Raw genomic sequence first — 27,675 nt, forward strand, 5'->3', positions numbered from 1 at the left:
GAGTTATACTGTCATAATCAAAAGAGTGTCATTAATTCTGGTACAATTTGTGCTGGTAATAACTCTATGAATACAAGTTCTTTGATTTGATTTTTTTTTTTTAAGGATACCTATTATTTTAAGGTACTGGGAGGGGGATTATTTTTCCAAATACCTCTTTTAAGAATAGTTACTGAGGATTTACACATAAAAACCCACCGTGTAAAAGGTGTTACTGATACTGTACAGTAACTGCAGCTTAGCATCCATTAATGATAATGTGTAGGTTAAAAGTCTTTCCTTTTGCAGTGATTGAAACTCTGAGATTGTCTATGCAGACATAATCCAAAAAAATTAGGATGGCTTAGCTAAAGTCATAAAATTAGTGTGCATTTTAAAACCTCCCAACAAGGGAATGGTCTGGTGAACTAAACCCTCTTCATTTCTGTGTGTTAGCGCCTAAAGAGAATTTTCATGTACTATATGTAATTTAATGTTACAGCTTTCATTGCTTAGCTTCCACAGTGGACGTGAGACTCCTTCGTGATTGGTGGAAGTGTTTAGTAGGAAATGCCAGTGGGTCACAGACATGGTCCTGCCCCTGAAGGACAGTGACTTAGACGAGAGTTTTGCAGTCTTGGTCATCTCCTTTGATTTTGTTCAAAACTGATAGGAACTTTTTTGAATCTGATCAAAAAGTTGGCCATGTGGACAGCTTAGAAATCAACACTTACTGCAGCGCTACCATGGTAATAACAGAAAGGACTGAAAAAATTTAAAAGGGCAAACAAAGAAGTTGACAGTAAAAGAAAATTAGCCATTACACCATTCTTTGAATAAATCATCCCCCAAACAGAATCCAAGATAGAGTAAGCTTTTTAATGGAGTATGTATGATAAACACAGGCCAAGTTGCATTTTAAAATAAAAGAGAAATCATATTTGAGATATCCTTTGCCTAAGGTACTTGCTCAAAATTTGACTTTCATGGTTGTCACTTGAATTTGTCAAGGAAAGCTATGAATAGTTACATTTGCATAAACGAAGTAATTTATCTCCCATATTTGTGTGAAGCGGGTTAAACTTTTTGCCATCAACAGTGTTGCTTAACCTTTTATGTTGGATCCCTGCTCCATATTGTTCTGAAATTTATTTTACACTGAGGATTATTAATCAATTTTGGCATTGTCGTGTGAAATGAAATACTGTTTTTCGCTGACAGTTCGTGTAATTGGGCCTACTTATGGCAAATAATTAATTATTTTTAGGTTAAGTATCTAACTATCATATTTTACAGCAAGTTCTACATTTTTAAACTAGTAGCAAAAGCAATATAAAATATTTTATATTTTTAAGCACAAAAATGCATACTTCCTTTGAAATTAGCAACTATATAATGAATGATACATCTGCAGTATTTTAATATACATTCTACTTACCTAAGTAATTAGAAACAAATAAAAAGTAGTCCCTTTACTTTGAAAACGTTTGAATTGTCTTTTGAATATAAAAAGCATACACATATCTTATGCATTGCATGCAGATTTCATAGTAATGAAAACAAACTTGATTTTTATGTTAGGGTAGCATAATTTTCCACAAACAAAAGTTTTCTACTTACATGATTTTTAAGATACTTAAGGTAGTGACTTCAAGCCTAAGGATACTGTATTAAACAGAAAAGGGTGTGCCTTACTTCTGACTTCCAGAAGCATTTGGTTTTCTTCCTTTTTTTTTTCCCTTGTTCTTTATCACATCAGCTTTCAAGATACTATATGATTTATATTTAAATTTACAGTCAGTTTACTTAACTATATTTTTTATCTGTAACTCTTGTATTTTTTTAAAAAACAAACCTGTAAATATGCATCTTTTTATGATTTGCCAGCTACATATAAAACCTGCAGGCTGCTATAAAAATAGTTTTATTTGATTTGCATTTTTATCACCATTCAAATTAAAAGGGAATAGTTCCTGTATTCACGCCTGTTGTACTGGATTCAGTTCAACAATATGGGCCAACAGTTGGTGCAAAAAAGTTCTGCTGAGGGAAAGGATCTGCATATAAATTGACCGAGACATATGGTTAAAGTATCTTATAAAGGTTCAAAATTTCTGTACCATTCTGTCAGTCTGTCTCCATAGTAAGGGTTGATGAGGTATTTGCCTAGCATTTATTTGACAGAAAATAGCAGCAAAATGTACATTATCTCCTCTGTTAGTTGTCATGGTCTACACAAATTTATTCTCGCTGTTACATACATAAAATATCTTAGTAAAGCTAAAGACTATAAAAATGCAACTGTGTTCTGGATTCATTAAAAGCAAATATATCTATGCACAGAATTACTCTGCCTGATGCTGTATAGAATCGTTGTTTTTCAGTGAGCTGACTGGAGAATAACATTTTCGATGGGATTTACTTGATTCACCACTGCAAGGTGGTGAGTTTTTTGGGGCCTCGAGCCGTGATGGCTGAGAGTGTTTTGGGCACAGAGCCCCATCCTGTAGCTCTTTGACCAGCACTGGCACACCGAGGCACAATGGATTGCCCCCAGAGTTTCTGTGCCAGAAAAGTTTTCTATCCCTGTGAAGAGTGAGGCTTCGCTTTTTTCTGCGCAGAGGCATTCTGTATGTTACAATAGTACCTTGAATTAGTCGAGTGCTATTTGCACAATGGTGAGTGAGCTTGGATTATTAAGCTTCTTGTGTTTGATCTGCTTCCTGTTTCAGTAAATAGCAAAACTTCCAATGACTCCAATGAGAATAAGATTAAGCTGTTACTGTATTTCATATGTTTGTATAATAAAATGGTGGTTCTTGCAAATATTTCCAATGGTAATTTCAGGTACTGAAATGCCAGCTCTGCTCAGGACAACTCTGAAATTGGCTTTATCTATTTTCTGTGTTTCGTAGGGGATGAACTGAGGCACTTCCAGTTTTCAGGGCATGGCATTTCACAGTATCTCCAAAAAAAGATGCTTGATGAAAAGGTGAAAGAGCTGGGGCGGGGAGAGGGGAAATCCCAATAGTGGTTTATGTAATAGATTCAGCTAGGTGATCTACAACATTTTTAGCATGCCTTAATATAGAGAGCAACAAAAAGGTCTTTATGTGTTTGAGCCTTTTCTGATTTGTGTATCATTAGAAGGTACCTGTGATACTGTAACAAATTGGCAGTGATTGTCTGAAATACAGAAGCCTTTCTGTCTATTTGTGGCCCTTCAGGGGATGAAGCCTAGTAAGCTCAGAGAACTTCTTGAAGCAGATTGCTTCTAGCAAGGTGGAAAGAAGGGAGAAAGACTGTGTTAATGGTGAGGATCTAGTTCACAGGCAGAGCAGTTCTTAAATAAGAACCTTGGAAGAGCCACGACTGGAGAAAACCAGTGAGCTGAAACTTTCAGTTTTGCCTCACTGACAAGTGAGCCAGAATAAATGAGATTTTAATTCCATAATGGTGACTTTGTTTCAGAGGAAGTTGGAGAATCCATTTGCTGTTGGTCAGACACTGCAAACTTGTCCTTTTAAATGCATCATCCTTGTTCTGTGGTTTGTATGACGTTCAATGAGCCTCAGATCAAGCCTTGTACTCCAAAGATAAATGTTTTTAAATGGTACTTAATGTGATGAGGTATTTTGTCATACGCAGGTGTTATGCAGAATTTCTGTTTGTTTCTTGTAGTAAACCCTAAGTAAATTTATACAACAGAACTAAAATTGAATATGTGATTAAAAGAGCTGATTTCAGCTTTATCGCCTGGGTCATGAATTCAAGTGAAAGAATACACGCACACACCCCTGTGCTTTAGTGGTGGCTTGCCACCTAGGATGAGCCATATGGTTAAATAAATGTTATGGAACAAACTAGGTGGCATGCCACAGCTGAGATCTAGGCATGCCCTTCACTTCACTGCTTTGCATGCCATATGCTGTTGTAAAATGCTGTATTTTGTTGCATTACATGCTGATCGGGTGTATTTATAGAAGCTGTTTTAAAAGCCTGACGCTGTATGCATTAGAATGCTGTATGTGCAAAAACTGATTACTCTGAGCAAACAGTGTGAGACACTAGATTGTCCTTAACGAAGTTATCATAATATGGGTAGCATTCCAGTTAAATACAGTAAGTGTGGCTTATAGAGATAAATAATATTTTTAATAATCATAATTTAGAATAATCTAAATGTTGCTTCCCCATCTAACTATGGAAAAACACCAAAACAAGCAAGCATACAAACACCTCAACCCTATTATCAAAAATTTGAAATAGCTACTGAATTTCAAGTAGGGGAAACACTAGAAAGCATATTCTTCCCTTCAGTATTAGGATAGAGCTGTTTTAACTTGAACTTCAGCAGTTGATCAAGCTGTTGTTTCTTAGCTATGAAATTTGTGGTTTTCATCAATGAAAGAATAATGCTTGTGTCATTCAAAACTTTTACCATTCTGGTATTTCTATGAGGAGGCAAGAAATATTTTCAATCTACAAATAAAACCAGTTTCATTTGCCAAAAGTAACAGCGGATGTTAGTAGAGCTGAGGCACAGCGATTTTTATTTATTTTTTTTTTAACTGTAGGAGCTCAGTTGTGTTTTATAGCTCTGAAGTCTAATTATTCAAGACCGGACTACTCTCTATGCGATGCACAGAGCTGGCTTGCGCTAGAAATTTTAAATAGCCACTTGTAAGTATAACAAACCAGTCTACAATGATTTCCAGAATTTTCCAGTATCTGGTGTTAACTTCATGAAACAGACACCCAAATCATGACACTTCTTTGAAAGTCATGAGTTTTTAAAGGTAACAGGAGAGAAGAGTGGTAGTATTTCCTTGGAAAGTGATGCATTTAGGATTATTTCAGTCAATTAGGACTTCGAACAAAACACCAAACCAGACACTAAGAGTAGGACTGTGCAAGATGTCAGCGTGGGTAAACAGAGTATCTTCTTTGTTTGTTTGGGGTTTTGGGGGGGGTTTTTTGGGTTTTTTTTGGTGTGTGAGCTAGTGTAACCTATTCATATACCAGTCTGAAAAATTAAGTACCTGGTAAGGACTGGGAGATAAAGAAGTCTTGAAGCTCAATACTTCTTTTCTTGGGGTAAAACTCCTTTTTAGAATGTTGTCAGTGAAAGAGCCCGAAATACTCAATTGACACTAAATTTACGCAGCACAACATAACCAGTTCTAGTGGTATGCCATCATATCAAATTTTACTTCTGTCCAAATGGAGATTAGTTTTTTATACCTGCTGAAAATACATGGGTGCGAGTGATTTGGTTTGGATTAAGAATGTTTTTTTTGAAGGAAACTTCCTAATCAATCCTGACTCTGCTGCTTGCTTCTCATTATGGAGTGGTTTAGGAGCACATGGAACACTTTTCTTTATTTAATTAAACTCCACTGGAGGATGTGTTTCTGGAGTTCCACCAATGCACCCAAACTGCTACTGGGCATTTAGTCCATGGGGATGACCTAAAGTTAGCCCAAAGTAAAACCCCTGAAACCCATATATTCAATCTTCAATACCAATTTTACATTCTACAGATGGGTTTCTAGGGCAGTGCAGTGCTTGCTAACATACACGTAGTTAAAGGCACAGTACGAATGATCAGAGCACTGTATATGCTATGAATAGGTCTCCAAGTGGCTGGGGCATTCAGACTAGATCCTTAGTCTGGCCTTTTGATGTGCAGTGCAGGTGTTATTTTTTCTAATGGCAGTAATCTATTTCTAGGGGACTTACTATCGTCTGCTTTAAGTTGATGCATCTCCCTGAACCTGCAGTTTTCTGGAAGGACACTGTACTGAATAATTTTTTCTGATATTTGATACAAAGGAGAAGTGGATTTTCATTTCTGTGATGTAAATGTGACTGGAAAAACCCATTGTTTTGACTAAATCTGTTTTGACTAAGCTCATAATAAACAGGGTCAATTTCAGGTGACTTAGCAAGGGAAATTGCAAAGCTTTCTTTGCTTAACTAAAGCATGTTTACTAAATAGCATTTACTAAATAGTGTTGGTAAATATTTTAATGCTTGTTTATCTCAGTTAAATTATGATAAAGTTTTAAAGGATAAAAACAAATTCTTATGGTGAAAAAGGTCATTTTCAAAAAACAAGTTACTCATGTCGTATGCATGGCAGACAGTTGCCTGACATTGAGATCTACTTTGTTCAGCTAAAGAGGTATGGTTTGAAACTGTAAGGCCATACAGTGTCTTTCCTTTTGGGTTTTTTTGGTGATGACTTGGGCTCACCACAGAAACAGCAGTTAGTGTTGGTGAATGACATATTTTTATAAAGCCCAATCTAGTGATCTTGCAAGCCTCTGCAAAATTTTTATACAGTGAGAGAACATATATAATATAGCAAGAGGTTTGCTGTAGAGAACTTGAAAGCCTAGAAACTGTGACCCTCAGACGCTATCACAGTGCTGAGTGAGCACATGTTTTCACAGTGTTTTAGACGTTGGACAGGTTTCCTCTATAAATGATTTTATTTTTAGTTTGATGCAGTGTATGTGCATGTCTGTATACATACATCATGCAGTACAATGTAGGTGCTCAGATTAGCTCAGGTAACATGGGTGAAACTTAAACAGTGTAAAACTTCACCTAAGCTAATTAGCCCCACTCCTGTGAAATCTGAACACAGGAGGAAAAAAACTGGAACTGTAATTTCAGTCACAGTGAAGCATATATTGTAATATTTTCCACTTTGAAGGATGAATCATTGCTTTGTTAAAGTAAATGGTAATGATATGCTTTAGCACATGTTTGTAAGTTTGGATTAACAAGAATTTATTCCACCAGTGCTAAACTGAATTTTCCTAAATAGGACCTAAAAAGTTAAAACTTTCAATGCATTTTGAAATGCATCAAGTTGTTAAAGAGTAAAGGAGCTAACAAAGGAGAGGCAAGGAATACCAGTTTTCTTCCTGTGTTTGCAAGGAGTGCTTATTTTACTTTATCATCTTAAAGCTCCCCATGCTGTTTTAATTTTGAATAACTTCTTCTCTTAATTAAAAAAGTCATATCATCAGGTTGGTAAGCTGTTCACTAGGGTGTCCCAATTAAGAGGATTTTACTGCTTTTGTGATTTGTATTACTAGTAATGTCTATTGAATGGTATTTGAATACTTCACAAATAAATAATGTTTCTGTTACTTCTACAGTAATTGAAAAATGGGGCATGCAGATAGGAAGTGTGATGTGTTAGACCATTTGTAAATACAAATAAAGCCTGGCAATTACGTTAACAGTTGTTTATCCCAATGAATGTTACAAATCCACAAAGCATTACAGGAAATTAGACTATGTCTGGAAGTGCAGCCTAAAAAGCCACCAAAAAAGTCACAAGTATAAGCCACCCTTTGCTGTGGGTGAGTGGTTTAGGTTGGAACAATACTGGGTGGAGGTTGTTACAGGTGGAAGAGCCCATCATTTTTCCTTTGAGGGGTAGAAGCTGTTAGACCCAAGGCACTGTGGAAAATCAAGGTCTCTTGTCTTGCTTATTGTTACATTTAATCATCAGTTTGTGTGAGATATTTCTCTCCGCAGAGGTATGATTATGCCAAAATTTTTAGTTAGATGATTTATTTTAAAGTCAGGTTGAGACATCTGCAGGGACTGAGACCTTGGGATAGGTATGACAGGTCGTTGCAGTATGGCTGTGTGCTACAGCGCGGGCTGGGCTGGAGTGACAGGCTGTAGGCTCAACTGCCATGGGTGAAGGAAGTAGACTCCCAGTTGCATCATTTCGGAGAGAGATATGTAGGCAATAAATGTCTAGGACTAAACATCTCACTTTCTCAGAATAATGTGTATGGTGGGTCACAAATGACCAGTTGGAAAATAACAGTTTGTGCCTTTAAAAATGTAGTATGAAGTCTTCTGAGAGTAACGGATTACTGGCATGTTTTCTGCTATACCTTCTCTGCCTCAGGAAATCCTCTTTATTCCATACCACAGTTTCCTTAAGATTTATTCTAATTTTTTTTAGTATTTTTACGAGTCAGCCTCAGTATTTTCCCATAGCTGTCCCTATCCTTCTAACAGAGAAACTCAGTGCTGAAACCATGTTTCCTTTTAGATGGTGTAAGGTGTTATCAGGCAATATTAGGCAATCTGTTTAGGAGTGACTGTTGGCCCTTCTAGCTCAAGAATCTTAAACAAAAACTAGTTTCATAAATTGAATCCCAATCTGCCAGCATTTTAACAAAAGTAGTTGCACCTGCCAAGTTAATTTTGTCTCTTTCCAAATCCTTTTACAAGCTTTAATATACACAGTTTTACACAATGACATTTTCTTGGGAACTGGAAGGTGATTGGTTTGCTGGAAACATCCCTTTTCTACATGTCATTAATGCTGATTAAGGGGAAGAGGAGTTGATGAGTGTTCTGTTGTATATAACACTTCTGGTTTGAAAAGTTTGTGATAATGGTCATGCTAGAAATTGAGAGCCACATTTTTAATTGGGGTAAATTATATTGGCTCTGTTAAATTCAGTAGAATTATATATACCGATTGCACAAACTGAGAGCCTGGCCCTGAAAGAGCTGACTTCTCCATGACTTGCAGCATAGCTCTGAATAGCCAAGAGTCTCTTCTTAGATTTGATTATCTACTTCTGCAACTAGGAGGTAATAATTTGTCGGACACTCAAAATTTTGTGTTACTGCAAGGTTGTAATTTTTGGGAAAGGTACAAACACAGAAAGCCAGACAGGCAGATTTGCAAGGTGAGTTCTTAGATTTGAAGGAAATAAATTTTATGTAATTAAATGGAAATGACATGGTTTTTATTTGGGGGGCGTTGGAAGAGAGAAAGAAGGGAGACAGGGGAGAGAAGCTTCCTGAAGAATGTCCTGATTTTGGAGACAATAGTTTTTTGGAGACAAGATAAAGTTATAATTCTGTTATTTATCAGAGTTGCCAGGTCACCAGATTCAGGGTTCGGGAAGCATTGTATCTCCTTCAGCTGGGACTAATGGGGATTTAGACAAATACACTAGGATCCTAATAGTTCTGGGAAGAGCTGTGTAAGAATTGTGCGGAACATGGGCAATTTTTTTCATGAGAAGACTTGCATTGCATTTTAATTTTATTACAGGAATCTTATTTTATTTGTAAAAGCATAATTGTTTGAACATGATTCTTTCAGCGGTGTTTGCAATGATTTCTTTTGCATCATGGCGATTGTCCTAGCCATGAAAAAGATTTTTCAAATGCTTACAGTACACAGCCAAGCAATGTGTAATTGAACACAACTGTCATTGAAACAGACTGTTTTTCTGACCTGTTGTTTCAATCTGAACATGATGTTTATTTACCACCTTCATTATGGCAGCATTAGCATAGAGAGAAGCTGTGCCGTATCGTCGTGTACGTTCCTAACAGATGGGCACTAACTTCTCCAAGGCTTTTTTGTGCTTGCTTAGTATATCCCATATTGGCACAAAGTTTCTTTCCTCAGTGTGAAGTATGATTGACTGGTTGAAATAGATTAATCTACCTCTTCTCTGGTCTTTGAGCTTGTTTCGTACTGCAGCAACCCAGGTTTTGACTGTAATTTTGCACAGTGATCAAAGCTACTTTTGCTAATAACATGGTGTGGAAAGTTCCATTCGGTTCCGATCTCTGAACAAACAGTTCAGGTCATAGCAATAACTGAAGACCACATTTCTGCCAGAAAAGGTGGAAAAACGTCCTTTGTACTTGCTCCACCATAATGGTCCTCTACAGACATTCCAGCCTCAGGATTTAAATTTTGCTTTCTTCCCTCTCTGAGGCTGTGAGAATTTCTCTAGTCGTCTCTCTGCAAAACTGAGGCCCCCTTTCTGTTATGGATTGTTTGTTTGCTAACTGCCTGGTTGTTGCTCTGAGTTGTGTTTTGTGCTTTAACGGTGATGTACAGGTGAAGAATTCATCGCTCAAGTATTTCTGAGGTCCACTTCATTCTTTGTTGTTGTATGTAGCTCGACATTCGATGCTTATCTTTCCCAGCGAGGTCTGTTTTTTTTCACCACAATATATATACGCACAATCTGCAGAGAGGAAAATACACTGTTTAGATCAGTATTGAATGGCTATAATTCCAGGCATGCTGATTTTCTTAAATGCTCAAAATAAGATAAAAATCCACATTTATTTGTAATTAAAAATAGCAAAAAGAGACAAAAAGGAAGGCCTTTTTCATGTAATTCAGTGTTTTGTTATCCGGAAGTATAGCATATTTTCAGTTCTTGATTGCCATTGATGTTTTAATTGGCATTGATTTGCCTCTTGGCTTTGGTAAAAGATATCTTGGGATTTTAAAATGCCAGCTTTTATTTGGTTTCTGTGTCCATGTTTTATTGAATCCTAGCATGAGGCTTTAGTCCATTGTCTTATCTTTTGGTTATTACACTCTTCTTTGAGCTTTAGGGAACTGTTTTTTCCCAATTTTAGTTAGTTTACCATGGCCCTAGAAAAAGTAACTTCATCTGTTTAAAAACCTACTCCTTCATGGTTCTAAATAACACTTTGGATGGACTTGTGTGATTCCCTATGTGTTATTCACTATTCGTGAAGAGAAGTTTACCCCTCAAATCTAGAAGGTAATAGTATAATCTGAATGAGTAAAACAGTCCATGGAGATAATATATAACATTACTACAAAAAAATTCTTTAGTCTATAAAAGTGTATACAATATGCTTTCTGCTATGCTGCAATTTTCTTAATGACTTTGGAAGCAATCCATTTTGTTTTTTATTTTCATAATGATTTTCTGATGCAGTTTCAATCATATGTGAATTCTTTTGGCAGCTGTGGTTCTTGCTTATTTTTTGCTACTTTTGTTCCATTTATTGTTTGTGGTTCCTTTCTACTGTCTGCCTGTTCTTAATGTTGCCTTTCAGAAGCTGAAATTACCAACTGGGCATTTGGTTTCTGTGTCTTGTTCCCGGCTACTTCCGACTCATCTATCAACTTTTCAGACCAATTAGTGTTTTCTTTGTGTTTTGGTCCTCTTTTGCAGAGACAGTGCTTGACTCTTTCTTTACACTTGTGCCTTATTTTCTTTCTCTTAGAAGTAGGAGAATGATCATTGGGTGTGATTAAATAATATGCATTGAAGACTTATTTCCCTATGTTAATATTGAAGCAGTTTTGTTAGAACTATACTAAACCACGTTAATATTATAAAATAACATATAAAGCAACATTAATACTAGACAGCACTTAAAATCTAAGCACCAAATGGCAAATACTTTCTCAGTCATTTTAAACTTTCATCTTTGGACAGAAACCAAGTATCAAAACTCTCATATAAATAAAAATATAGAAATACTTGGAAAAGTAAGAAGAATGTTAAGAGTCATAATAAAACTTTTTGTAAACTTTCCCATATGCAGGTATTATTAAACATCTATTTCAGTAAGTTAAATGAGCATTTTGCTAATTTTATTTTTTCAATTTAATTGTCCCCAAATGTAAACAACAATTAGGTTCATTACTCTCCCTTTGGAAAGGAAATCTTGGCTTAGGAAGACTTGATCAGGAATAGTTTCTAAGCATATGTATTCAAATGCAACTATTTCTAAGTGATTTTGTGCCTCTAAAGATGCAGTTCTTCAGTCATGAAAATGAACTATCATTCCTAAACTGGCATCACTTCATTGTGTAAAGCTAAGTGTATTTGTAATATTTTTATATCTTGAATTTTCAAATGTACTCTTCAGTTGGCACTTTTTAAGTCTTGGGTATAATATGATATGCATCACAGAGGTATGTTCTATATGATGAGAGACAAAGAATGTATGTTGCTATATTTATTTCTGGAGAACCAGTTACAGCCACAGTGCCAAATATCGGATTATCCTGCTTATTCATTGAGTTCATTCACAAAACAGGATCGGAAATGGGGAAACTTTGAGAGAAAGGTCTGAATGCATGATGGTAAAAAGGAGGTTTAAGAAGAAACAGACATAGTTAAGAATGGAGGAGTTTATAATTGAGAAAGTAGTTTTGGCCCTCCTTTGACAAAGCACCTATTTCTCATTGCAGGCTTAAGCTTAATTTTGTTGTTGAAAAAGTCTAGGCCCTAGCTTTTGTAAGAAAAGACTAGGACACATTTTCAGTGTTGTGGAAAACAAGGGCAAACTCGGTTTTTGCCCAGCTATGTTAGAAGAACATAGTAGTAGAAGAACAAGGATAAGTCAAATATAAATATTTCATTCTCGGCTATTACAAAACCTTCTGGGAATTGTTTCTCAGGTACCTTTAATTATTTACCCCGTTTCTTAGAATTCCCAGTTATTTGCCATTCTAGGTGAGTCTCTAGAAAAGTGATCACAAAATGAGCTTACTGTATCCTTGCCTTCATGTTGCTAAGTAGGCCATTGACTAATTCTAGAAAGGACAACATAAACCCAAAGAAAAAAAGTTCATATAGAAGAGCTTGAAAGAAATGAATCCTGGCAGTTGCTTCTAATGTCTTTAATAAAATATATCTTTCATGTTTCAATGGCTTGAGTCCTAATCATCATGATTTTTTTTTCATCTAATAACTGTGAACAGCTTGTGATTCACCACTGTAAAACTAATGTCTCCCAGCTATAACAACATGACTGTAGACTTGGTCTAAGGTGGGAATCCTGCCAAAAACAATTACACTTTCTGCTTTATCCACTGGATCACCATTTATATATTTGGAAATACAATCCCTTCTTTTTTCTCCTGCTCCTGAGAGACCAAATGCCCTAAAACAAATGCAAGCATTTGTCTCATTTTAGCTCATTTTTAGCTAGTTTTTTTATTACATGGCACAGGTGCTCTCCCACTTGTTTCACGTACAAAAGCACAGCACTGAGGTTCTTCAGCATACAACTGTGACACCGGTCACTGCTGATGAAAACTTATTTTTTCATGGATTAAAGTTGATCCTGATTTTCTGGATGACCCACATAGCTTAATATTTGCTAATGTGCGTTATGTCCTCACTTTCAAGATTTGTGTTAGAAAGAGTTTTTATCTCACATCCAGGGGACCCTGGTTGAATCGAGAGTTTGTATCTGTGTGGCAGGTTTCATAATAATTTCAAAAATATAAAATGTTCTTGCTTTTATCATACTGTTTGTTGGTACTGTGGACACATGTGTAGAATTCAGCTGTTAAGCTGCAGCTTCTGTAAATAGCTAGAACTACAGTGACTTGACTTTCCCTGCTAGAGGTGGTGCTTTCTACATGTCTCTCGCTTTGTGCAGGAGAGGAGATCAAAATTCCAGTTTTACCTACCTTCCCCAGAAGATGGCATATATATGTAAGGACTGATGATTTGCCAGGTGTAAAGATCGCTAAAATGGAGAGCCATTAGCTGTGTTAATCCAAGAGAACTGTGTCTCTAATCAATAGGCAGTGAGTAACTATTGAAGAGAGGCGGTGTGGGTTTGTGCCGTATCAGAGAGGGTGCTCAGTTTGAAACAGCAGTTGTCTTCTGAAGAGAGTGAACTGGGTGTGTGTCTGTATCACTGAAGCAATACAGAACTTCTTCAGCAGTCCAAGCACAGGCCAGGGGTATTAACAGGTCTGTCCTGTGGGTGGAAGGTGGAATAACACCTTTTACCCTGTTGACCTCAGCCAGCAGCCAAGTTCCCACACAGCCACTCAACTCACTCCCCCCTTCCAAGAGTGGACAGAGGAGAGAATAGGAAAAGCAAAAGTGAGAAAACTTGTGGATCAAGATAAAGACACTTTAGTAAGTGAAGGAAAGAGAAAACCCAAGTGATGCAAAGGCACTCGCTTACCCCTTCCCACAAGCAGACCTGTGCCCATCGAGTCTCCAGCAACAGCCAACCTGTAAGTCAGAGCTCTCTATCCTCTTCATCTTCTACCACAGTTTTATGGCTGATCGTGATGTTATGTGGCGCAGAATATCCCTTGGAGCAATTTGGGTCAAGTGGTCTGCCTACGTCCCCTCCTAACTACGTGCCTACCGCCAGCCTTCTCACTGGGATGGGCAGAGAGGAAAATGAGAAAGCTTTGGTGCTGTGCAAGCACTGCTCAGCAATAGCTAAAACACTGGTGTGTTAGCAACGCTGTTTTGGACACTAATACAAAACACAGCACCATATGGTGCTGTGTGGAAAGTGAACACCATCCCAGCCAGATCCAGTACATACCCAGCTTTAAATAATCCCAGTTCATGTTTGAAGCCTAGCATAAGTAATATGGGCTCTTTGTATTTGCCATTACAAATCATTGCTATGATTTTGGGGGGATTTTTTTTTTTCCTTTTCCAAGTGTAGTGGTTTTTTAAATGGAAGTTGAGATCTATTTCGTTACATGAGTTCAGAAGCCAGGACAGAGCCTTAACTAAAACTTCCCAACAGCATGGGCAGATTGAACTTCGTTCCCCAAAGATATTTAGCTGAGGCCTGACAGGTCCAGATCTCTCTGGTGTCAGGAGGGGAGGGAAGGATGGGGGAGGATTGGAGACAGAGACTGGAGTACAGTGCTGGAAAGACCCAGGCTTTTCTCTATTAGGGGTGGAGTGATGCTTCTGAGAAGGAATCGCCTAAGGTTTTCAAATTTTCTGGTGCAGGCAGCTGGCCCCATTTTTTTGGCAGTTGTAGGTAGTGTTATTTCATCTATGCCTAAAATCCTTGACTGGTGGTTGAAGAAAAGCAGTAAGTGTGACAGGAGATGTGGTAGCATCCTAGGAGTCAGCAATACTGATCCCAGGGATCCTGGAATGACACTGGTGTTGTCTCTGTCACCTTATATGCAGCATTAAAATGGTTTAATGGAGAAGATCACAGTAGTGTGCTAGTAACAGTCTTCTCCAGAATTCTTGCCCAGGGATCCAAATGTAAACTGGTGCTTTATTTTAATGTGCATTTTTGAAGGTGGATTAGGAGACATTAACGCCTTTGTTGTAGCAAGTTCAGAAAGTATTTAGCTTTCGTTGCAGATGGGAAACAATTGTTCATGAGTGTCTGGGGAGGTAGTGAGCTGGTTTTGTCTCAGTGAGAGCATAGTGGTTTGGAATCACTACTGGCATTCCGGTAACGAAAACAGAAAAGCTATTCAGAAAATTCACAGCCTTTTTCAGAAACCTTTATTCAACGTGAGCAGTGTTATACCCTACACCCTTAATACATTTGAGATAAATATTGTAACTTGACATAACAATTTACGGTGGGAACAGGAGAGGTCTGACCATCTTGTACCCTAGCTTTGGAAAACCTGCAGCATTCTTTTATAAAGGGGTATTACTCATCAAGTTTTTTAATCATTTGTATTCTCTCACCTGAGGTGAAATTCTGACCTAATTAAACTTAATAGATGAGAACTGTTGAAACTGGCAGACTCAGAATTTCACCCATACTGTTTAGGTGCTTTTAATTGGAGTATAGAAATAATTAAGGTATATGAGATGACTGTGGTAGCAAAGATAGATAGGCAAAGCCATGAAAAGAAAATTGCAATAAATAGTAACAGGCATAAAGGGATGATATTTAAAAAAAAAAAATTAAAGATGCGGTAACTCTAAAAGAGAAAATATTCAAATCTGAGAAACTTTAAAAATAAGTCAACTTATTTTTGCCCTTAGGTGAATTATATTCAAGGATTAGTGCACTAAATAGATGGGCAAAATTAGCTTCAATTACACTGTGATTTCTATCTATAAACAGGTCAGGTGTAGCAGGGGTTGCAATGAGGCTGACTAGATGTTTTCTCTAGAAGGATGTCTCTTGTTCAAGGTGACTATATGCAAACCAAAGAATGCATAGGTGATAAATGAGAATTAATCAGAGATGAACATCTCCTTACTGTACCCTGGTTTTAGAATTTAGGCACTAATATAGACTGCAGCGTCAAAGAAGAGAATAGCCCAGAAGAACTAGCTCTTTTACACAGGCTGCGGTGGTCGGTAGCATTCATCAATTGGTTTGAATTGTCTCCAGTGATAAAAAGTGAATAATCATCATGTTGTTTACACCTGTGAGGTTATTCTTTCTGCAGCATGACCACAAGTGTCACCCAGAAGGACTAGCTTTTGCTGAGTCCTTCAAAGCAGGAATTAAAATAACGCCTTGAAACGGAAGGGTTTTAAAGCAGATCAACTCCTTACTTTTCTGCTATTAATAGATTTGCTTCTAGTTTGGGCTTTATATTTCTCCAAATAGAAAATTATTTAAGGTCTTTTGCAAAAAGCTCAGTCAGTCTTGACCTCAAAGCCAATTTATTTTTGTGACAAAAAGTTATCTATTTCTGTAATACTATGTGTGGTCATAATGACGCATTTTATAAATTACATTTGCCATTGATGTTTTCATGACTATACTTGACATTATAAATTGAATTTAAGAATAACTTGGTGAGTTTAATTTCTAAATTAATTGTCTAGGAATGTGAACCACATCTCTGATTTTTTTTATTCTTGGTTGTTTTTTTCTAGCAGAAGCTTTATGTTATTAATAATAAAACTAACAAATGATCTCTGTAGCAGAGTATTACTGTTTTCTCCTGGTATTTATGTGATCAGACATTTTCATTATTTCTCATAAATATATACATGATAGAGTTTTCAATATATATATATTTATTTTTTTTAATTCTCCCACCTAATTGTTTTTATTTCTCCCTCCTAGTCTGCTCCCAGTTTTCAAGAGGAGTCTTTGCTATTTTTGGATTCTATGACAAGAAGTCTGTAAATACCATAACATCATTCTGTGGGACTCTTCATGTCTCATTCATAACTCCCAGCTTCCCAACAGATGGAACACATCCCTTCGTCATTCAGATGAGACCTGATCTCAAGGGGGCTCTTCTTAGTTTGATTGAATACTATCAGTGGACCAAGTTTGCGTATTTGTATGACAGCGACAGAGGTAAGATGTGGTACTTTTTATCTGCATGTTGTTTGCTACGTGTATCTTACTGAAATGCTGAATTAGTATTGGAAAAGTAAATGAGGAAAGGAATTTTTGCCTGCAGCAAATGTAAGTGTAAGCTTTACTTCAGAAGTGAGCTTTTGGGACAGAAACAAAATTGTTTAAATAAGAATAAAATTATGACAGTATATATTAATAGAATCGAAAACATGCTGATAAGCAATACGAGATTAATCACATGTTGTAAAACAGTTCCTATGAAAAGTTTTTTTCTTTTTTTTTTTTAAAGAATCATCTAAGGAGGAAAAAAAAACCAAACATCTGAGCATGAAGGACAATGTGTTATCACAGATTCACTCCGCACATGCAAAATCGATAGTTGGGCACTAAGCAAGCAAGAATCTTGGATGCAGTCCCTGCTTCTTTGGAGACTGCTTTTGATAAATACTTGAGTTCCTCTCCTCTGTTGAGCTTAGATTTTTTTGTTGTTGTTGATAAACCCAAATCCACTGTCTGTAAGAAATCTACTCCATGGTACAGTCTTCTCAAGTTCTATGCCCTTTTATGGTTGTAGTAATAATAATATAGCAGTTTATAAGCTGGGAAGAATAACTTGCAAATTCCAGTATATGAACTATTTTTCTGAGAAGAAGCAACATTATACAGAAGTGGGATTTTTTTGACTGCCTTTTCTGGGATTCCATTATTGCCATTCTGTCTTCAGGTTCTCCTTACCTAGTCCTTGGCTAACTTTTCTGTATTTTAGCTTCTCCTGTTCACTCAAAAAAGGCTATTTTGTGGCTCACCATTTTAAACATTATGTTGTTCAGAAGCTGAAGGGACCTCCTCAATACAGTTCATTATCACCGTTGTAAGCACTAAAGTTACATAAACTAATACTGGTATGTAGCCCCCAACAGTAATGTCATGTGGGAGGATGAACCCTAAGCCCATTTCTCTAGTGGATACTTTTCAAATTCGCATTAGAAACGGAAACATTCACTGCCTTTTTAGAAAGGACAGATGTAAAACTACTTGCTTAGCCAATACTCTGTCAATCATCTCGCAGTGCGCAGTGCGTGACCTGCATGTGTTTTATATTTAGAAAATACTGAAAAACACCTAGTTCTTCTTGTGAGCTGCACCGGCTGAATCTGGCCAGGAATAACAGCATGAAATTGTTTTTGTAGTCATCCTTCGGTTATGCCTTTTTTTCTTATTTGTTTGTTTTAATTGTGGCAAGGCACCCCAGTGATAACAAGCTCCAAGGCATGAAGCTGCTACCTTTATGTTGAGTAAATCGTTGCTCCTCAGTGCTCCCACTGATTGCACAAGGTTAACCTGCAGAGTCAAGCAGTGTGTAGTCAGCAACACTGACCTCAAACCCTGAATATACTGGGTCCACAATTCCTCTAAACATTTTTGCATAAGTGTTAATGTAATGACAGTTACGTGTATTTAAGGAATGATACATAATTTAAAATGTTTCCACCTTCAGGAGTGACATAAAAAAGCCAAAGAGACTTACTTTTCATGGAAGCTGTGAAAGTTAATAGGAATTAATTTGATGACTTATTCCAAAAGAATCATTTATTGCTACTTTTACAGCTCCTCTGTGGTTAGGGGCTGACTGGTTGAAGTGCAGGGCAGTTTCTTATCTCATTCCTGTCTATAAGAAGTGGGGCCATTTAGTATATGCATGTCCAGGCTATTACTGGCGTAATATGGCAGTTGCTCTCATATATGTGGATTAGTGTCCTTTACCCTCCTTGCCTCCTCTGTGTTGCCAGTAGTAAACAGTGGGTTTTGGAAAAAGTCGTGACGTTATTGGAGGATTCTATCTGTAACAGAATTGCTAATTTACTCAGCTTCTGTTCAGTCCTCCTTTTCAGAGCTCACTGAATTAAGAGTTTGTCTCATTATGACCAAAAGAGTTTCAGGCTCATGAGTTTCCCAAATAGAAGTATTCCTGCAGTTTAAAAAAAGGCAACTGAAGTTGTTGGAGTTTTCTCCTCTGCAGAGTCCTGCTTCTGTTACCGCTCTCCTGAGGCTTCCATGTCCACAGAATTACTGCCATGAATGCTTTTTTTTTGTTTGTTTTCCCTTCTTTTGCAATGTGTTATTGCTGTCAGAATAAACTAAACTGTATGGGGCTGAACAAATCTGCCACCTATAAAAAGCAAGAAATCCAGGCATCCATTTGATATCTCCGCAGAGAGCATCCCAAGAAAAGGGAGTCCCAAGGAAAAATGGAAGATCAGAGGAGTAAAATATAAAACCCCTTTGTAATGGATAGTATTAACATTAATAGCCCATTTAATTTATGCCTAACTGACATTCTGTTTAACTCGGAGGAAACATAGACAGATTGGAGGACTTGAAATCTACTAAATGAGATCTGAAACAATTATCCTGATCCAGATTATATCTGTTTCAGCTTGGGTGGGTTTTTTTGTGGTTTGTTTTTTTTTTTTTAATTATTTTAAATTACCATTTAAAACATTAATATGAAGTATTGACTTATTTTAGTGATTTTTAATGTTTTAAGATATTCCCTACATCTTTTAGTTTGCTTACATTAATTATCTTTTCCTTTTAGCACGAGTTCTCCACATTTATCTTTAAAATATTATAAATAGCTTATATGTATCCTTGGACTGTAGTTATCTATTATTTTAAAATACATATTCATTGCATGATGTACAAAACTTCATAACAGTCTTTCTTTAAAGTTTACATAGAAAACCAAAACTATTTGAGATTATTGTTGAATTTATGTTTTTGGAAGCCTGACGTTTTCTACCTTTGCTAATGACCAGTCTTGTATAGTGCTGTAAGTCATTACTGTTTTCACTGATAAAGCTGAATTGCTAAACACTGACCAATCTTAATTTAATGATGTATTTATAGACTATAAGACAAATTAATTCGCAGTGCTTTCTTTCTACATTTATGGACATAACCACTGTTATTTCTCATGAGAGTTATTCCTGAAGGTTCCTTTACGTATCAAGTCATAAATTTGACTCAAAGAAATGACTCCTGGTGTTCTGTGGTTTCAAGGGAGATGAATATGCAAAAGTGTCAATTGGCCTGTGAGAAAGTCTAATTTTCTTTTTTCTGTAATACTATCTGCTATCCTTAAAATTGCTCTCTAGAATTAGGTGGAATTCTCTGGAAGGGATTTAAACATAACAAGTCCAATTCCTGTGCTGCTGGAAATTGTTAAAATGGTATCTGTTGTGTAGCAGAAATTCATTTCCAGCAGTAATTTTCATATTTCTATACTCTGTTATTTAATCCTTTAAAACGGAAAATCGGTCAAGTAAAATCTTCACTGATTTTACAATATATTGTAGGCAGTTGCAGCTGTACAGACATTACAGCTTCCTGGCAGTAATGTGCCAAAAGGATAAAATGGAAGCAAACATACTCCTGTAGACTGCTTGTTAGTTGTTAGCATTGAGCCTACTTATCTATATGGAAAGAGATATGTGGCATATCTTCTTTCAGAATCAGGGATATGACTGTAGGCAACAGAAGTAACTCCTCCATTAGCTCCACTGCAGAATATGGGAATTTTGCCACAGACCTCAGTGAGGTCCGGGTTTAAATACAGTACTGCTCAAGTGCCGAGAACAAAATCGGTTCAATAGCATTTCATAATAAGCAGCTGATCCTCTTGCCATAACTGGATCACTTTTCTCTAGAAGACCTCTTTCCCAGCATGTGGAATTCAGCAGTAAATCAATGAAACTGCAAAATTCCATTCTGAAGAAGGTTGAAGCAAAACCAAAAGGTTGTCCTTGCAAGGCTTTACTCTGATTCCTTGCAGCGAAGTATATAGACATTTCATGCAGTAAGAACTGATTTGGCCCACACATATCTTCATTTCTGAGTCCTAACAATGTGTGACAGGTCAAACAACTATCAAGGAAATCTTAAATAAGTAATCTCATAAATAACATTCTAGAAGCTCGTTATTCTTGAAGCTTTATCGGTCATATCTCCTGTTTTCTCCTGTGCTTCACTAGGCTTATCAACATTGCAAGCTGTGCTGGATTCTGCTGCTGAAAAGAAATGGCAAGTGACTGCTATCAATGTAGGAAATATTAACAATGACAGAAAAGATGAAACTTACCGTTCACTGTTTCAAGATCTAGAGGTAAAAAAGGAAAGGCGAGTGATTTTGGACTGTGAGCGCGATAAAGTCAACGACATTGTTGATCAGGTTTGCTATTCTCCATTCTTCAGTGACAGCAGTTAGCTATACTCTATAAGTAAATGTAATGAGTTCGTTTCTCTTGATCCTGTTCTTGTGATTATTATGCATCATTTGGAAGTGACAGGTTTGTATTGAGGACCATTTATATATCAGGCAGAAAGTGAACATACAAATCCTATAATCCCTCCCTTTGCTCAAAGGCAAGATAATTCTATCTGGATGATCCTATATGGCTTTATACCCTGATTATTTGGAAAAAAAAAAATCTCATTAAGGCTATTTCACAACCTATGTAGTATATTATATTACATGTAGTCGATACACTATTAAATATGGTGCATTATAAATAGTTATATTATGTCTGTGTTATATTAATTCTCCTTACACCTAGAAAGTATTTTCTGCTTCTAATGCTTTTTCCAAGAGCCTTTTACATCTTCAGAATGTTGTATCAACAGCTTCTCTTTTCCATTTAACTCCCTTTGTAGTTCAGGTTTCTAAGCTCTTTGTCATTCCTACTGTCCTTGGGTCTCTCTGTTTTGTCTCCCTGTTAAGGTATGTTAACCAAAAATGGATGCTGTTTTCCATAGCTAAGGCCTCCTGAGCTTTGAACATAATGGAAAATTATGTATTCTCTCCAACCACACATACATTATTTGCCAAAACGGTGTTGTTTTTTTTTATTTTTCACAACAGCATCGTGGTGCTCTAATTCAAATTATTGCATTACCTTCAAATCCACCTCTTTAGTCCTAGTGTCTAGGAAGGTCTTACTGTCTCTGTATCTTCTTTTTATGCATGCAGAGCACAATGGAAGATTATAAGGATAGTTCCCTGCTGGCTTGAGCTTGACCATGTGAGGCTGTGTAGCATCTATAGGGATATATCATCAGAGTTAAGATGTATTGGTTTGAAGCTTTTTTGAAGGGCTTATAATTTTGGTCTTTATTATGAAGGTCATTGCATTTGGAGAGGCTCAGGCAGTCTGTCCTCAATGGAATGCATTGTATTGGTCTGTTTTATTTGGAATTCATATCCACAAACTATTTTTCTAATTTTCAAGATCAATTTGAATTTGATCCTGTTCTCCAAAGCATTTGCAACCTTCCTATCATCTGCAGTTTTTTAAAAATCATATTTTCGGATCTGTTACCCGTGTCAAGAAATGTACTGAGTAGAGCATTGCTTGAGAGAAATAGTACTTTTAGGTCTTTTTCAGCTGGTTCTCTGTGGCTTTTCAAACGGTTGTTCGCTTACTTTATGGTGTCTTGTCTGTGTTCCCTGAAGAGCTGGTAACGATGTCATACAGGACAAAAGCCTTATTAGACTCAAGATATGTCACATCTGCTGTTTCCTCATTATCTATTAGGCTAGCTATCATGTCAGAGAAAGGAAAGAAATTGCTTTGACGTATTTTGATATTGACAAGACTATATTGACTGTTTAACATCTTATTATCCTATAGATTCTTTTAAAATTAAGTATGTAATATTCATTATAATCTCTTCCCTGATACGGAAGTTTGACTGATTGTAAGTTTCTCCAGTTTTTCCTTTTCCCACTTCTTAAAGACAAGGACCCTCTTTAGCATTTAGTAACCACTCATTTTTACTACCTATTTAGTAACAGACCTATTTTTTTTCTTTGGCTGCTTCTTAAATTTTTGATTGCAGCTCGGGGATATTTTTCTTACCCTAATTGCACTTTGATAGATTCTGCCTTGTTTTGAGTCAGACTTTCTCGGCTTATCCCCATAGACTTGTGCTACTCCTGAAGCATACAGATGGATAAACTGTTGTTTCTGCTGTTTTGATTTGTAAGTCACTGAAGAATTCTAGATAACTAGGTCAGCCACGTAGGTCAGTTAATATAATTCCAATTAGTTGTTCTTCTCAAAATAGTTTACTGCTATGCCCTAGAACATGGTCTCTTTAATTGCTGTCAGCTGTCTCATATGGATTTAGCCTTGAAATTCTCTTTACAAGATACCCTAGCAGTTTCTGGAGTTTGGTCTGGTTTCTAAGTCCATTATCCTTACACTCTGCTTCTGTAACTTCCCTTCCTTACGTAAAAAAGTAAACCCACATTCAATATCTCAAGTAGCTGAAAATAAAATCTGAAATAACTGTTTCACTATTAATTTTTTCCATCTCTTAAGATGAAGGTCTGTGCTGAACAATGGATTTCTTGGCCTGTGAGTATCCTTTAAATGTAATGTTCTGATTTTCTTTTCTAAAAGCAAACTATGTACTTCAGGTCTTGCTTTCCTATCAGATCTATTCTTTAAAAATTCATTTAATACCTGCCCAGAAAAAAACCCTCAGCAATTTCTTTCATGAGGGTGCCTGAAGTAGACCCTCTGTATTAGTATCCCTTTTCTTTTCCTGTGTATTTTTACTGAGAGTTGTGTAACAGCCTTTCTGTTGACCAGATTTTTCTTGAATACTGAAGTATTATTTGAATTCTTGATATACAGAGCAACAATTTCTTTACTTTCTTCTTTGCTTTCTATTCTTGAACAAACATTCTATGGTAGTGTTTGATTTATCCCACTAACTTATTAAGCTGTGGTGGCAACCTCGGGTTCACCCAGTAACACTCTGTAGTCCTCCGATCTTTGTATACACACATGATGTGTTTGCAAAGTTGCTTCATCATTCTTGGTTTTTGTCTCATGTTATAGTTTCTCTTCCAGATATCAATGATTTATGACGTTTGAAGTTGAAAAGTATTTCAGTTCCCCATCTCTCCTCAGACTAGTTTATATTCCTTCTCTCTGATTTGGCAGGTCAGTGTTACCATGCTCTTCATTATATACCCTCTATCTCTTCTCAGCCAGCTTCCTTTGCAGAATCTCATTTCCTGCTGATAACACTCTTTGGGCAGCCGTGCAATTACTGCCACTTCTTCTCTATCCCTGCTTGAGATGCTAGGCTAAACTAGGGACACTGGTGAATAACTTTGTGTCCACAGCTCCTTCGTCATGGCTTTTGGAGCTACCACTGAATCTTCGAGTTTTAACTGGCAGCATCCTTAGTGTTCATATGGATGAGTGGCAAAGGGCAATGTTTTAGAAAGCTAGATTAATGAAATAGTACCCAGTAGCAGTTAGAGCGGAGTTAGTAACCATTGATCCAAAGACTTGCAGCTGCCGACTGTTTTCTCAGATACCAATGACAAAGAGGCATTTTATGTAGAAGAGCTAATCTGTTTGGTCTAACTGAAGTTTCTTTGGAAGCAGCAGCTGCATAAGAAATACATCAGAACACGGTTCTTAAACCTTTTAATAAGTAATGAGTCTGGAGTAGTCTGAACCAAGTAACTGTTTTAGAATAATTAAGTTCATATATCATGTATATATTGAGCTCAGAAGAGGAATAATTGAAAAATTTCTATGGCCTATGTAATGTGATCCTCTCAGTCTCAAACTCTAGTGACATAAAACTTAGTTTTAAATGCTGCCTTCAGTTATACTGTATTTCTGCAACTAAAGCAAGTATGTGGAATGTTGTTCACTACTAGCCTGGTACAAGTTATAGGGTACCTTCTGAATATTTTAGTTATTTGTTAATTGAGGACATACATGAATCATTAAGTTGCTGTCATTGTTCAAAAGATGGAAGGAACCTCTAGAGTCCTGTTATCTCCCACATCCTTTTTCTGGGGAAGCGTTTGCTTCAAAATGCAAACTTCCCCATGCAGACACATCTTAATTAGGCTTATTTGGGAGAAGAATCCATATTACGTGCCTGCCAGTGGAGACTGAGAAACCAGCAGCTGTCTTTGAGGGAGATTACGAGGAAGCCTTAGGGCAATAAACAATTTGAACTTTGAAAGACTTCCTCATAATGTAGATGCTTTCATTAATGTCAGTGGGCTTTTAAGCTTTTTCCAGTTCAAGGAACATTACAATTCTGCTACAAAGGGAGCAGAATCCAAACAAGAGTCTCTGAGACACAGTGCTTCTACTGCATGATGCCTGCTTTCTCCTGTCCAGGTTGTGCCTTTAATACACAGCATAATAATTAGCATTCAACTCCTCAGTTTCCAGATCTTGGGACTTGAAAATGACTGATTTCCACCAGCAGAGAGTATGTTCAATACTGGATTAAGTAAAATAAAGAGTAAAGCACTGAACAAACTCAGTATTGCATACCATAAAGCTCATAACTAGCTTTAACATCATACCGCATTTTGTATTTTTTTAGTCTCAGTCCAAGTATCAGGTGAACATTCTCCATTACGGGGGTATTTCTTCTTTTTTACAGGTTATCACAATTGGTAAACATGTTAAAGGATACCATTATATCATTGCAAATCTGGTAAGCATTTTTAATATTTAAAATACCTGTATTACTTATTTTACTGTTCATGGAAGTGCATCAACTATTATTTTGGTTTAAGTGCATTTTAGAAAATAAAAAAAGCTGAACGTCTTTATCCTTGCCAAACGAATGCATGTATTGAGATGGTGTTTGTTTTATTGGCTGAATCTTTTCAGGGCTTAGATGCCTCCTGTGATATTTCCATCAATGGGAGTGAAGGTTGTTCAGCACCTTCAGTAGCACTTCATCCCTTTTTCTACATACTTTAGAAAAGTAGGGTACAGAAATCAGAAAAAATACCTTCTGCATTGTACGCTGATACATTCATTCAGCAAACTGATGTTTCTTCTCTCACCTCTAAAGTACTTAAAAATTACAGTTCTCAGTTTTCATTCTGCTAGACTAGTGAGCCTCAGCTTTACACATCTTCATTCCTCAGATTGGCTTGGTGATTAGTTTGAATTAATCTGTTCCTGACCATAGGTGATCAGACAGTAGAGCTAATAGTGTTCCTAAGGGGGAAAGTTCAGGAAGCACATTAGTTCTGTCAAAGTATTTTCTTTTAAAATTGTGTCTAAAGGTGAAAGGCCATTTTACTGACATGAAAGTCAACAACACTTACTGCACCTAGGGAATCTAATCCAACATTTTTTTGTAACAGACAAAGCAAATTCTGCAGGCTTGAATCTCAGTTATTCTGTTCCAGAAAAAAGTTTTGGTGGTTGCATGGTGTAAGTGCCTCTAAATAATTTTTTCCATCACTTAGTCTTGGACTGTGATAGCGCTTGATAGAAATTTCATCAAGGCCCAGAGAGTCTTCCATAGTCCTTTGAGGGACCTGAGGAAACAGAATGACCATAGTGTTTCTGTCACACTTCACACGTAACCCCTGTCTCCTCCCAACTTTTGATCAAAACATTCCCTCCCTCCAGGCAGGCAGTATTGTGAAGGATCATGTATGTCACTAGACAGGTATGAAGAAGCCTTATACTCTAAAGGCCTCTTTAAAGCAGAACAGTGGGATTTCATTTTTATATTTATTAACTATTTTTTAAGATAAAGAAGGTAAGGTACTGATATTCACAAAGCAAGCATAAAAGTCTTACAACACTTGAAAAATTCCCTAACTGTTAGACATTTGTATTTTGCATTGCAAATATTGTATAAATAGTGTTTTGAGTCTTAAGGGAAATATTTTAGAAAAATTGTCTAGTGTATTTCATTATGTTAACTGGTTGCTATTTTAGCCATTGCTTTAAGTTTGTAACAGTAAGCCCATAAGATCTAAAACTTACTGAATCTTGTATTTTAAAGCTGTTTAATATCATATTTGCTTCCTACAGGTTTATACAGTTTAAGTGCAAATATTGTAGATCTTCTGTATAACATCATATAAAATATATATGTAATGATTTTAAAACTGTTTTTCTCTGTCACAAAGAAAACTTACCTAGTACTTGATCATATCCAATCATCTTCACTGAATCCACCTTATTTCTTTTCTTCACTGTAATAATGTTCTCCAGTCTGATCAGTCAGTCAAGAAATTGATCTGTTTTAAGAATAAAACATGCTGATAGATGGAGAAGAGTATGCAATGAATGTTCCTGTTTGAATGTCAAGCTCACAATAATATTGAATAAAGTTTCATGATCCGTGTAGAAGTGTCTCTATTAGCATGCAGAAACACATCATTGATGAGTATCATTAATATGCAATAGTTAAAGAGCATCTAGCATAGCAATTGTAGTAACTTCTAATAGCGTGGTCTGAAGTTGCTACTACTTTTTGTGTTCACTCAGAGCATTCATTTAAATTGAAGTGTCCGAAAGCAGTATTTCATTTAAATTCGTTTGTATGGTTGTTTGGGGCAAGTTAAAACACAGAATATGGAAAACAAAACATATGTGCTGTTTGTAAGAATGAGAAGTAGTTCTTTTACTGGAGGGAGGAGGCAGGGGAGATGGTAGATCCTTCCACGTGCTGTAGCCATCCTGGCAACAAGAGGACACCACTGTGGCTGTAGCTATACCTGCCTAAAACGTGCTTGCCTAACTGTTATTCATGTCAGTGTTCCCTTTCTCATTTAAGCAGTCCCATTGAAATTAACAAGAATGTTTAGGAAAGTAAGCATGGCAAGGACAGATCCACTCTATAAAGGTGTATGTCTAGTGAGCAACAAGAGGCGTTGCTGGCTGGTGGAGATGACGACTTAATTCTGGCAGCCCAGGACTTAAACTTGGATCCTGTTTGAGCGGGCTTACACTT

The 27,675-nt window shown here is 36.7% G+C and overlaps 1 protein-coding gene across 4 annotated transcripts in view; it reads left to right on the plus strand.

Annotated features, from left to right (window-relative positions):
• Positions 1-27,675, plus strand: part of GRIA2 (glutamate ionotropic receptor AMPA type subunit 2) — a 95,672-nt gene that overhangs the window by 25,564 nt on the left and 42,433 nt on the right. For all 4 annotated transcript variants that reach the window (XR_012587376.1, XM_074589750.1, XM_074589752.1 and 1 more), the window contains exons 3-5: positions 16,615-16,854; positions 20,892-21,088; positions 25,351-25,404. Coding sequence is in view for 3 of the 4 variants with exons in the window: in XM_074589750.1 (XP_074445851.1) it covers positions 16,615-16,854; positions 20,892-21,088; positions 25,351-25,404 (491 nt within the window). In the remaining variant the exon portion in view is untranslated. The remainder of the gene's footprint in view (positions 1-16,614; positions 16,855-20,891; positions 21,089-25,350; positions 25,405-27,675) is intronic.

This window comes from Larus michahellis, chromosome 5 (genome assembly GCF_964199755.1).
Source record: "Larus michahellis chromosome 5, bLarMic1.1, whole genome shotgun sequence".
Lineage (NCBI taxonomy): Eukaryota > Metazoa > Chordata > Aves > Charadriiformes > Laridae > Larus > Larus michahellis.